At 50.6% G+C, this 13996-nt stretch overlaps 1 protein-coding gene across 4 annotated transcripts in view; it reads left to right on the top strand.

Moving 5' to 3' along the window:
- RPGRIP1L (RPGRIP1 like) overlaps positions 1-13996 on the top strand; it is an 827898-nt gene that overhangs the window by 533353 nt on the left and 280549 nt on the right. For 3 of the 4 annotated variants that reach the window (XM_078668308.1, XM_078668306.1, XM_078668307.1), the window contains exon 20: positions 8367-8429. The exons of the other annotated variant lie outside the window; for it this stretch is intronic. In XM_078668308.1, the coding sequence (XP_078524434.1) occupies positions 8367-8429 (63 nt within the window). The remainder of the gene's footprint in view (positions 1-8366; positions 8430-13996) is intronic. 4 annotated transcript variants of the gene reach the window in all.

Here is a 13996-nt window from a genome sequence, read left to right as displayed (position 1 = left end):
GCCAGAACCCACCTGCCAGCACAACGGACCCCAACGAAGCAGCCCGCAACTTCACGCAGTGGCTGACCGCCTGCGCCGACGACCTCGCTCCACTGAAGAACCCTCCCAGCAGACCCAGAAGCAAGAAGGCCCCCTGGTTCACCGACGAACTCAAGGACTCCAAGAAGACCTGCCGCACCCTCGAGAAAGCCTGGCTCCTCAACCAGACCACTGACAACATGACCGCCCTCAAACACGCCACCCGCAAGCACCACCAGCTCATCCGCACCACCAAGAGGAAATCACTGAAGGAACGACTGGACAACAACGCCCACGACAGCAAGGAACTCTTCTGCATCGTCAAGGAGTTCTCCAACCCCAGCACCGGCAACAACGACATCACTCCTTCACAAGATCTCTGCGACTCTCTCGCCTCGTTCTTCCACTGCAAGATTGCCGACATCCACAACAGTTTCGGCGCACCATCCACGCACCCTACCGTCGAACCAACGCACCCCACCGCCACCCTCCGCACCTGGACCACGGTGACCACCGAAGACACAACCCGCACGATGAACACCATCCACTCCTGATCTCCAACCGACCCCTGCCCCCACCACGTCTTCAACAAGGCTGACTCCACCATCGCACCCCAACTCCGGGACTTCATCAACACCTCCTTCAACACCGCCACCTTCCCGGAGAGCTGGAAGCATGCCGAGCTCAGCGCCCTACTGAAGAAACCAACAGCGGACCCCACCGACCTCAAAAACTTCCGCCCCATCTCGCTCCTCCCTTTTCCTGCCAAGGTCATCGAGAATATCGTCAACAGACAGCTTGCCGCCTTCCTCGAGACGAACGGATCCCTCAACCCCTCGCAGTCCGGTTTCAGAGCCAACCACAGCACTGAGACCGCCCTCATCGCATCCACCGACGACATCCGAGCCCTGCTCGACAACGGGGAAACAGCGGCCCTCATCCTCCTGGACCTCTCTGCAGCATTCGGCACTGTCTGCCACCGCACCCTAGTCCAACGCCTCAGCAACATCGGCGTCCAAGAGAAGGCACTGGAGTGGATCATCTCGTTCCTCGCCGGAAGAACACAGAGAGTCCGCCTCCCCCCGTTTCGATCCGAGGCCACCGAAGTCATCTGCGGCGTCCCGCAAGGATCATCACCCAGCCCCACCCTCTTCAACGTCTACATGAGACCTCTTGCTGCCATCGCACGCCAACACAACCTCAACATCATCTCCTACGCCGACGACACCCAGCTGATCCTCTCCCTCACCAGAGACCCCGACACCGCCAGAACCAGCCTACACGAAGGGATGAAAGACGTCGCCGAGTGGATGAAGAACAGCCGCCTGAAACTGAACTCAGACAAGACGGAAATCCTCATCCTGGGACCATCGCCCTCCGCCTGGGTCGACTCCTGGTGGCCCCCCGCCTGGGCACCGCTCCCAAGCCAACAGACCACGCACGCAACCTGGGCTTCATCCTGGACTCCTCCCTCTCGATGACCAGACAAGTCAACGCCGTCTCCTCATCATGCATTCACACCCTTCGCATGCTTCGCAAGATCTTCCGATGGATCCCGACCGAAACCAGGAAGACGGTCACCCAGGCCCTCGTCACCAGCCGACTGGACTACGGAAACACCCTCTACGCCGTAACCACAGCCAAGCTACAGAAAAGACTCCAACGCATCCAGAACACCTCCGCCCAACTCATCCTGGACATTCCCCGACGCAGCCACATCTCCGGCCACCTGAGGGACCTGCACTGGCTCCCCGTCAACAAGAGGATCACGTTCAGGCTCCTCACCCACGCACACAAGTCTCTCCACGACCTGGGCCCCAAGAACCTCAACGACTGCCTGACCTTCTACACGCCCACCCGCCAGCTACGGTCTACTAGCCTCGCCCTCTCCGCCGTACCACGCATCCGAAGAGCCACCGCCGGAGGAAGATCCTTCTCCTACCTGGCGGCCAAGACATGGAACTCCCTCCCCATCCACCTTCGGCTGACCCAGGACCACCTCGCCTTCAGGAGACAACTCAAGACCTGGCTGTTCGAGCAGTAGCGGACCCCTCCCCCCAAGCGCCTTGAGACCCTTCCGGGTGAGTAGTGCGCTATACAAGTGTCATGATTGATTGATTGATTGATCACCAGCCTCGCCGGCACAAAAAAAAATCTCCCCCACGCAGGAACTGTGTGATAGTTTGGCTGTCTTTCTTGAAGACAAGATCTGTAAAATTATCAAAAGGTTAGAAGGGGATAGCATTGATTTTGGGGCTTGTGGACCCCTACAGGATGTGAAGGAGGGATGGACCGGGGTGAGCAAAACATTGGGTCAGAGGCCCCTTCTTGATCACTTCGATATACCTTTGGTGGAAGATTTTATTAAAGTAGCATTGGGTGTTTCCTTTAGTTCACTCCTGGACCCTCTTCCCCATAGGGTTTGGAAAAGCACTAGGCGCTGAACTATTCCCTTTGTTAAGACAGCTGTGTAGCCAATCCCTGTGCATCGGGATTGTTCCATTCTGCTGGAAGCAAGCAGTTGTATCCACCTTATTGAAAAAACCTCCGCTTTACCCTGCATGTCTCAAAAATTACAGGCCCATCTCTCTCCTTCGATACCTGGTGAAGATCATTGAGCGACTGGTAAGGAAGGCGCTCTCCCAGTTTCTGGAGGCAAATGATATACTGAAGGACCTGCAATTCGGCTTCGGCACAGCACACGGGACGGAGACCGCCCTACTGACTGTGTTGGACAATCTTCGCATGCATGTAGACAGGGTGGCAATCCGCCATACTGATCCTGTTAGACCTGTCTGCCGCATTCGACAGAGTCGATCATAAGGTCCTCCTGAAATGGATGGAAGGAGTGGGGGTTGTGGGTCTGGCGCAGAAGTGGCTTTATTCTTATCTGTCTGACAGATGTCAGGCAGTGGCTCTTCCACCCTTCCGCTCAAAGTTCACCAAGATACGCTATGGGGTTCTGCAGGGATCTGCGATTAGCCTTATATTATTTAACGCCTATATGCGTCCCTTGGTGGACGTCAATAAATCTTATTATATAGGCTTGGTGAACTATGCTGATGACACCCAGCTCATCCTTTCCCTGGAGGGAGATCAGTCAACCACTCTACATTATTTCCATGCCTGTATGCTGGATTTGGTACACTGTCTGAGAAACAATTCTCTGCAATTTAATGCAGGTAAAACAGAGATTTTATGTATTGTGGCACATCCTTTCCCAGCGGACTTTTGTCACATTCCTGCTGATCCTCCTTTTGCACCATCTAAGTAGGTTCGCAATTTAGGAATCTGTTTTAATGATAAGTTGACCTTGGAAACACACGTCAACTAGGCCGTTGGGAGTTGCTTCTCCCTTATTAGGGCCCTTAGGAAAATTCTTCCCATGCTTCCTATTCAGACATGTGCACTGGTAATAAGGAGCGTCATTATGAGCAGACTGGATTACTGCAATGCTTTGCTGCTGGAGTCCCCAAAGTATTAAATTGGGAGACTACAGAGAATCCAGAATGTGGCGGCAAAGCTGGCCTTGATGAGACCCCGCCAGTCCTCTGCCTCCCAGGCCCTTGCGGAACTTCACTGGCTCCCAGTCTTGCAGAGGATTCATTATAAATCCCTTTGTGTCGTGTTTACGGCACTGCATGGTCTGGGGCCCTTACCGCTGCACAACAAATTCAGCTGGTATGCTCCTACTCGCTGTCTTGGGTCATCCTCGGCTAACTGGGTGAAGGTACCATCGGTCAGAAGAGTTAGACTGGGAAGGCGAGCCTTCAGTGTCGCAGCAGCAAGGCTTTGGAACAGCTTACCCACGAAGTTACGACAGATGTAAGATCTACTGCGTTTAGAAGAAAAATTAAGACCTGGCTCTACCCTAGAGCGTAATGCTAAAATTTCCCTTATCACAGGCCCGTCGTCTCTCAGCGCCAGGATACCCGCTGGGTCACAGTGCGCTATATAAGCATTGGTTGCATTACTTTACAATCACCCCAAAAAGAAGGGCAGCACGTCGCAAGATGTATGGTTTCCAGGGATACGAACAAGGTTAAAAATGGAAAGTAAAGTAGATGTACAAACCTATATGCAATAAATATTGTTAGATATGTATTCTAGAAACAAGGTTAACAGGAATCAATCCGTGTATGAGTCCTAGATATCAGTGTTCCGTATCCGTTTTGGTAGGGGGGCTTTTCGCTCTATACATGGCACCTTTGGGCAAGCGGAACGGCAAAATCTCAATGTAAGTTCAAATAAAAAAATAAGTGTAAAGCATATACATCATATTGATGTGTATTAGTTACATAAAAATATGTTATGTGCCAGGATGATGCCATGTGGACACACCCAAGACATCCCCCTCGACCAAGCTGAAAATCTGTTTTATGCACAGTTGTCACATAATATATATTAGCACTAAGGGATGGCACTGCCAACCTACATACTTCAAAAGGAACTTAGGATGAATGACACAATGATACACAATGAGCATAAATCCCTATTCATATAGAGTAAAAAAATTCCCCGGAGTCTGGGCATGTGTGAATAACACCCGACATCACCCAAGGAAAGTATGCGGTCCCACACCGTTGCATTTAGCCACTCACTTGAAAAAGGTACCTCAGACAATAAGCCTAAAGGAATCCCACCGATAACCGCTGAGTAACGATGTAGGGATTCCCCATGAGATACAATGCCCATTTACTTCAATGGGTGTCACAGAGATGCAAACCCAGAGAAATCCCTCTGAGTCTGGTGTCCGGTTCAAGAAAGCTAGCCGAGTCTTGCTGATCAAAGTCTTTTAAAGGTGGCACCGCCTGGACAAAACTAACGTGCCGTAGTCACGTGTTTGTTTGAAATGGGTGATGTATGCCTAACAAGTAAGTCCGCCATATTGAAATGGGGTAAAACTAGTAGAGAGCTAAGGTCCTGGATGTAGAATCTGTTCAGAGTCTTAAATCATTACACTAACCATATAGGCAATTAAGTAAAAGTTACAATAGAAAATGCCGTAATATGTGTTCTAGGTCCCATAGTTTGTGTAAAGTAGATGGTGTATAAAATGCTTGTGAGGCGGCCACACGTTTGTTTAAAGTTTGGTGATGTATATGATGCAAGTCAACGGCCATATTAAAACGGAGTCACTATGGCAAAATAATAAGATCATGAGAGTGCGGTCTGTTTGGGATCCTCCACAAAGTAACGAATCATGATTAAAATTATATACAGATTACATCCAAGTGAAACCGTTATACATTTACAGCGGCAGAGTAATGCCTATAATACACAAAGTCATATCATCACATGTATTCATACGGAACCAAATGTACGTTTAAAGAAACCAATTTGTATAGAACCATTTCACAGTTGTGGCACAGTGCAAAAATGCCAATTGGTTATCAATAGAATATGATGCACTGCAAGCATGGCTACCATCATGGAACGGTGGAAATTAACCATGTCATTCATTTTTTTGTAAATAAGGATGGTATCCTTACTGAACTAGAGTAAAACATGCACTGTCCCAGGACCATGCAATTTACAAGTCCACAAGAGAATAGTGAAAATATCATATCTAACATCACTACAAGTTGCCATGAGGGCTTAGAGAGTTCCTAGTACTTAGCCAGTGGTGCAATATTTCCAAAATGTGGAAATCAATTGGCTGATCAGACTAACATGCCAGTCGGTGTAAGTCACAGAGAAGGGGGATTTCAAAGAAAGGGAGAGACGAGTAATCTTCCAACCCAAGAAATCTATATTTCATAAGTCAGTACAATATCATTGAGGAGATCAGATATTTGCCTAATTGAACTATCAGTATCTATAATACAAGACATTAGAGAGATTATATATAATCTGACCGTGAGATTTCCGAAGGTGCATGAATGCCCTGTGGTGTCACATGAATATGTTGATAGATCCCAAACGGTTCAGACAGTTGGGTCTAGATTTACAACATCCATCACAAGAATTAATACCATGGAGCCCCACAAAAGTCAGGAAAATTTGAGATAATACAGTGAAAGGGAAAGAGATCCCAAAGAAAATATGGAGACACATTGATACGAAACAAAAATGTGTACTTCTGTATCCTATACAGTTTTTCCGAACACATTTCAGCATATTCACATAGACCGATAATCACAAACGTAGGAGCTCATTTCCCTTGTGATTTAATTACAAATTATCCAATTGCATGATGATCCAATCTCTTTTGGCCATTTGATAAATTGGTTAAATGTAATAACATGTGCATTCCTACAGCATATGTTAAGTGAAGTAAACTATTATTTGGGAGTAGAGGGAATCTGCAAATCAGTCCAATGATGCTATAAGAAATAATGTAATTCTTCATCCGTGTTATGTCCACTTTCAATACATCATAGACAGCATATCCAAACTGCAATAAGTAGACACTTTAGATTTAAACTCTTGCCTCCAAGCTGTTGACCAGTAAGCTGAATTTGACACATCACCAATCAAGATCCTAACCCATGGAGAATGGAATATCTACTAGCTTACAACAGTCTGGTGACAGATAATCTGCCCACTACTGCTAATATGTACAATATCTGAAATTGAGCATAGGCTCCTTCTTATTAATTATCCCCCCAAGTAAACCAAGTCACAAGGAGCCCTTTCCACCCTGCAAAATTCTTTGATATACCGTCCATATTTTAGTTTTCCCACTGAAGCTAGAGGCATCCATCATTCTTATCAGGTCCCGCCTATAAAACATAAAAATAATTTACATCGATTTTCTCAGAGTCTAAAGTGCTGTAGCAAGAAAGCTCTTACATTTATGTGACCTATGTGACATATAAAGCCAACCCTTAAATTGCTTCACCAGCTACCTGTGGATAGAAGCTCCTCCTTCATCACACTCTGTATTATCAGCATGGCCATCTACAGCACAGTTTCAAATTTCATTCAAGTAACACTTCATAAATATGCACCGAAGAAAAGAAAAAACTTTTGTTCTTGACTGGCAGTGCTGCCAACCAAGCCTTCCAGAAGAAGGCGTGCATCTTTTGACACCTCAGCAACATATGGGATTTTCTTCCCTTCAAAGACTAGAAACATCCTACAATTAAGGAAGACCTAGAATTTCTACTTCAGATAAGCATTCACTACTCAAGAGGCAGCAAACAAAATCTCCATCATAAAACTTGTGGGCACCGTCAACTGCACAGCTGTCATTGACTTTTCTTTGATCCACTTGAAGCAGGTGTAGCTACCCAATTACAGTGACATGTGAATACCAAGATACTTCTCATCAAGCATGATACGATACCCAAACTCTTTTTGCCTATGCCATACTTGAACACCATACCCTTCTAAAAAGAAAGAAAAACTGTAAAGCTTAAACATTTGGTTGCTTATCCCTTTTAATTCCACTACACGCTGCAACACAGCAACATAGAATCACTACTCTGGTCACCATGCACACCACCAAAACATCTCCCACTTTGGCCACACTCTTCCAAACAAGCAAAACCTATGAAGTAACTTGCTACCCATGCACCATAGTGCTTTTGCACCAATAAATGCACCTGAAAACGATACAGAACAGTTATTCTTCAATCTTGCATGTGCCAAATGAATGCTAGGGTTGTGTTTGGTGAGTAATATTTGTAACCGTTCTTATTAAATGTTACATTTCAATGTTTGAATGAAATAAAACAACCTAGGCACTATGGTATTATAAAATGTCAAGCTAACAAATAAAAAAGAGGTGGGACTACACAGGGTCAGTTTCTAACATTTAATAATATACATATTAAAAACAGCCAAGGCTTTAGACAGAACAATCTGAATTAAGACCTTGAGAAAAGCATCACAATACATGAAAATGAAACTTGAAATAAATCAATTGACAAAACACTATCAAGATTATCACAAATATAAAAAGTGGCAGAATTAATATATTGTTCTTTGTGTAGTCCCACCTCTTTTTTATTTGTTAGCCTGACATTTTGTAATACCATAGTGCCTAGGTTGTTTTATTTCATTCATTCTTCCCTGACCTAGGACTGGTACATTTGTTCCTTCAGGGGGTCCCTCTTACCTAATCATATACATTTCAATGTTTAACATATTATTTTACATTAAACAAAATGGGAAAATCGTTGCTACTGTGTCATTGACATTAGAAGGATAAGACAAAAATAGTTAGCATACAATGATTCCTTTTCTAGAAAACCATTATTTCACATTTGCACTGTAACAATAAACCTTCAAAGTTCCACTGAAAAAATGTATATTTAAGTAAATGATGAAATGTACAGTGGATTTAAAAATGTTTTAAAATGTTATCATACTACTTTCTTACTGTTTTATGTACAATTTAGAATCTTGTTGGCGTTGTTGAAGTCAAAGAACCACGGCAAAACATGGAAGAAAATGTTCCTGAGGTTTGTATTGATGTGGTGTGTTGTAAGAAAATTTTATAGGATTATTTTTTTCATTTGGATCATTGGAGGAAAGTCCAAATTCTGAAAGATTCATCTGCCTGTGGATTCCTCACCTCTTGAATATACCCCATGTGCAGCATTCCACAGAATCCTTTCTCAATAGCTCTCCCACGTCGACGAGGATGTCATAATGCCACGGCTCCACATACGACTCCGCATGACATCATCTGAAAGAGACACGTTAGTGATAGATTCCTTACCTTAGACTATCCCCAGGCGTCAGACTGGATCCGGAAAATTTTGCGTAGCAATACCCCTGCGCGCCGGCAGGCGTCGTCCGCGGCTCCGCGTCCGTCGTCGGCGTCGTTAGCGCCGGAATGACATCGTCAGAGTACTTAGACACCGCCCATGCGCGCTGACGTCAGTTCTTCTTTTTTCCGCGCCAGCTAGCGCAGATCCGGAGAAGCTCTACCCCTTAGTCATTTTTTGACTGAACTTTTTTGATCTTTTGATCGTTTCTCTACTCGAGTCTTCGACTCCGACGGTGCCGGTAGGGATGCCCGGGTTTAAACCCTGCTCCAAGTGCGACCGACTGATGTCGGTTACCGACCCCCATCGCCGGTGCCTCAAGTGTTTAGGCCTCGACCACGACGACCGCACCTGCTCCGACTGCCGGGCCCTGACGTCTAAAGCTAGGCGGGAGTGGTCCCGCAAGCGACTTGAGCTCCGGCAGTCGGCCCCGCGCCGCTCCAGGTCCCGGTCCCACAGGAGGTCGAGGGACCGGTCGCGGGGTCGGAGTCCTCACTGTTCCGGGAGTGGACATCGGTCGTCAGGAACCAAGTCCTCAGGTAAGAGGCATGAGAGGTCGGAGAGACGTCATCGTTCCTCCGACCCACCCCGACGCTCGCACGATGCGGCCGGGGTTTCGGGTGACACCACCCAAGCGGCTCCGACGGAGTCGCAGGCGTCGCCGCCTGCCCCACACCTTCGGGTCCCTGGGCATGGCGCGACGCCAGAGGAGGTCGAGCGGTACCTCATGGCCATGAGGTCCCTCCCTTCTCCGCCGGGTCCTGTGACGCCTCCGGGCCCAAAGGCCCCAGCTGGAGGCCCTAGCGGGTCGGGTGCTTCGGCTCCGACGCCGTCGGGTGCTTCGGCCCTGGCGCCGCCAGTGACTTCGGTCCCGGCGACGCAGGACCTCACTGGATCCGCTTCCGGATCCGGGTCGTCGCCGGTCGACCTCACGACCTCACTGGCGCCGGCCCTGCGGGTGTCGCCCCCTGCGCCCACTATGGACGCCGTCCCCAATCCTCCCTTCGGTCGCGCCGCTGGGCGCCGCTCCCGACGGCCTTTGGAGATTTCTATTTCCACGAACCGGCCCTGTCTGTTGACCCTGATCTGCAGGAGATGGGTGACGAGGGTGATTGGGAGGGGTCTGTGGACCCTCTGGCACAAGAGTGCCAGTCTCAACAGGACTGGACATATGAGCTTGGGGAGGCCAGTGGAATTGACACTTCGCCAGACACTGGATTTGTCTCCCCTCCCACCGTGGCTACGGAGGAGGGGGCTACTTACAGTGTAGTGTTGACGCGGGCGGCCAAGGCCTTACACCTTGAGCTCCCCGTCGCGGCCGTGAGGACTAACCTACTCACTGAGGTCCTTAAACAGCAGGCAAGCTCCACTGAGCCTCTGCTGCCGTTTAATGAGGCCTTGTGTGACGTTCTTGTGGGCACTTGCTCCAAGCCCGCCACAGGTCCGCCTGTGGATAAGAGCGTGGCCAGACGCTACCGCCCGGCCCCGGGCGACCCTTGCTTTTTGTCCACCCGTGAGAGCCCGGTCATCCAGGCCTCCACTTCCCAAACCGCATTCCCGACGGCTCCTCCCGATCGGGAATCCAAGAGGTATGAACAATTCGGGAAGAAAGTGTTCTCGCCCCTGAGTTTGGGACTGCGGTCTGTCAATACCGCATGCCTCTTGGGCCGCTACACCCACACCCTGTGGGACACGGTCGCGGACGTGCTGCCACAATGTCCGGAGGAGGTCCGGGCTAAACTCGCCCAAGCCCTTGTGGAGGGCCGAGATGCAGCATGATATTCCATCCGGTGTGGGCTGGATACAACGGACTCACTGGGCAGGGCTATGGCAACGACGGTGGCGGTTCGACGCCACACCTAGTTGAGGTCCGCCAACTTTTCGGCCGATGTCCAGGCCACTCTTCTGGACATGCCGTTCGATGGCCGTCGCCTCTTTGGCGACAAGGCAGACCATGCGCTTGAGCGTTTTAAGGACTCCCGGGCTACGGCCAAGTCCTTGGGCCTCTCGGCCACACGCCAGCAATCGGGTGCCTTTCGCTCCTTTCGTGGCCACGGAAAGGGCGCCCCCACATGTGCAGCCAGCCACGCACCGCTGTGGCGGCGGTCGGGGACAACGGCGAGGCCATTCCACACCTCCCCCTGCAGCACCTGCCTCAAAACCTTCCTAGTCCGTGTTTTCAGGCCCATATGACGCCAATGGGGGGCAGGGTTCGCCAGCACCTCTTCCACTGGCGCACTGTCACGTCGGACAGGTGGGTGCTGCAAATCGTCCGAAGGGGCTACTCCCTCCCCTTCGAGGTGACCCCTCCAGCCATGCCACCGCAATTCCACCGCGTGTCGGGGGATCACTTGCAACTTCTGCAAGAGGAAGTCACGGCCCTCTTAGCCAAGGGGGCCATCGAGCGCGTTCCTGGGCCAGAAGTAGGGTGTGGTTGTTACTCCCACTACTTTCTGGTGCTCAAGAAGGGCAAAGGGGGCCTACGCCCTATCTTGGACCTACGGAACGTCAACGGCTTCCTCCGGAAGGAGAAGTTCAAGATGCTGACTTTGGCTCAGGTCTTAGCTGCCCTGGACCCTGGAGACTGGATGGTAGCGTTGGACTTGCAGGACGCTTATTTTCACATCCCCGTCCTGCCGGCCCACCAGCGTTACCTGCGGTTCACGGTAGGCCACGAGCACTTTCAGTTTACCGTGCTCCCCTTCGGCCTTTCCAGCGCCCCACAAGTGTTCACGAAAGTGATGGCGGTGGTCGCAGCTCATCTGCGCAGGTTAGGGGTGTCAGTCTTCCCCTACAACGACGACTGGTTGTTGAAGGCGGGCTCGCTCCAGACAGTCGTCAGCCACCTCCAGACTACAGCCGACCTCCTGCACTTGCTGGGGTTCTCCATCAATGTGCCGAAGTCGCACCTGTGTCCCTCTCAGAAGCTCCTCTTCATCGGAGCGGTTCTAGACTCGGCGCAGTTTGGGGTTTATCCTCCCGAACAGCGGGTTCGGGATATTCAGGCTCTGATTCCGATCTTTCAGCCTTTATCCCGAGTCTCGGTCAGGTTGACGCTGCGGCTTCTGGGGCTGATGGCCTCCTGCATCCTTCTGATGCGTCACGCCCGATTGCGGATGCGGGCTCTGCAGTGGGACCTGAAGTTTCAGTGGGCCCAGCATCAGGGCAACTTGTCCGATCATGTCTTGATCTCGGAGGACACTGCAAGACAGTTGCAGTGGTGGCTCACGGACCGCGATTGGGTCAGTGGCAGATCCCTCTCCCTACCCCACCCGGAGCACCTGGTTGTGACGGACGCGTCCCTCCAGGGCTGGGGAGGCCACATGGGAGAGGCGGAGATCAGAGGCCTCTGGTCTCCGGCGGAGTCCTGGCTCCATATCAACCTTTTGGAGCTGCGGGCGATCCGACTAGCACTGAAGGCATTCCTCCCCTCTGTCCGGGGGAGTATAGTGCAGGTGTTCACGGACAACACCACCGCCATGTGGTACTGCAACAAACAGGGCGGGGTGGGGTCGTGGACCCTATGCCAGGAGGCTCTGCGCCTCTGGCAGTGGCTGGAACATCAGGGCGTGACCCTGGTGTTTCAACACCTGGCAGGTTCTCTGAATGCCAGGGCGGACGAACTCAGCCGGCGGTGCATGATGAATCACAAATGGCGTCTGAACTCGGACGTGGCGCAAGGCCTCTTTCAGCAGTAGGGAGAGCCTTGGTTAGATCTATTCACCACAGAAGAGAACGCGCAATTTCATCAGTTCTGCGCGTTGGAATTTCCAAGGCGGCACTCGCTCGGAGACGCTTTTCGTCGCGAGTGGAGTTACGGTCTATTGTACGCCTTTCCGCCTATACCACTTCTGCCCAGAGTGCTGAAGAAGATCAGGCGCCACCGGGCCCAGGTTATCCTTGTGGCTCCGGACTGGGCACGAAGATACTGGTATCCAGAGCTACTCAGCATGTCAGTCGATCCCCCGATTCGTCTGCCTCTTCGGGAGGACCTTCTGTCGCAGCAGCAGGGGTTGGTCCTTCACCCGAACCTGTCCAGTCTCCACCTACAAGCTTGGAGATTGAGCGGCGGCAATTGAGGCCATTTGACTTGCCTCCTGAAGTCTGTAATGTCAGATCAGCCTTCCTTGTTCAAGTCCCCAATTGTAAATAGGTTTTTGAAGGGCATCACAGACATGTTCCCTCCTGTTCCTTTCGTGATGCCCCAGTGGGACTTGAACCTTGTTCTTACTTACCTAATGTGTGCTCCCTTTGAGCCGCTCAATAACTTTCCTCTCCGTCATCTTATTCTGAAGACTGCTTTCCTGGTTGCCATCAACTCTGCTAGGAGAGTGAATGAGCTCCAGGCTCTTTCTTCCACACCTCCTTTCCTCTCTGTTCATCCGGACAAGGTTGTGTTGCGGACAAGACCTTCTTTCCTGCCCAAGGTTGTCACGGCCTTCCACATCGGGCAGTCCATTACATTACCCACCTTCTTTCCACCTCCGCATCCCTCGAAAGAGGAAGAGAGGCTCCACCGTCTGGACCCAAAACGTGCGCTCTCTTACTATCTGGATCGCACATGCCAGTTCCGGGTGGATGACCAACTCTTTGTTGGTTACGTGGGCGCTAAGAAGGGAAAGGCGGTGCACAAGCGGACCATCTCTCGGTGGATCATCTTGTGTATCCAAGCGTGTTACTCCTTGGCTAAGAAGGAGCCCCCTGTTGGATTGCGGGCTCATTCCACTCGGGCCACGGCGACTACCACTGCCCTGGGCCGAGGAGTGCCCTTGCAGGACATTTGCCAGGCAGCTACGTGGGCCTCGCTGCACACGTTTGCACGGCACTACTGCCTGGACAGCCAAGTCCGGAGGGATGGCTTCTTTGGCCGTTTCGTCCTCCAGGACTTTCTGGTGTGATTATTGGTTTGCAGACCCACCACCGGGGTTGGTATTGCTGGGGTATCTATTCTAAGGTTAGGAATCTATCACTAACGTGTCTCTTTCAGATGCACAAGTTACTACTTGTGTAACGATATATCTGTAAGAGGCATTAATTAGTGATAGATTCCTTACCGACCCACCCACCCTCCCCGTTCTGCGAACCGATATCTAGGGTTAAGGTCATCCCCTTTTAGGGCCCTAGTTTCATGGCACCAGTGTTGGTTCTATCATGGCTCTGCGTATCTGCCGCGTAAAAGCTGTGTATCAGATCTGACGTCAGCGCGCATGGGCGGCGTCTAAGTACTCCGACGACGTCATTCTGGCGCTAATGACGAC

Source organism: Lissotriton helveticus, chromosome 12 (genome assembly GCF_964261635.1).
Source record: "Lissotriton helveticus chromosome 12, aLisHel1.1, whole genome shotgun sequence".
Taxonomy (NCBI): domain Eukaryota; kingdom Metazoa; phylum Chordata; class Amphibia; order Caudata; family Salamandridae; genus Lissotriton; species Lissotriton helveticus.
The sequence above is the reverse complement of the archived record's forward strand: the minus strand, read 5'-3'. Positions and strand labels throughout refer to the sequence as shown.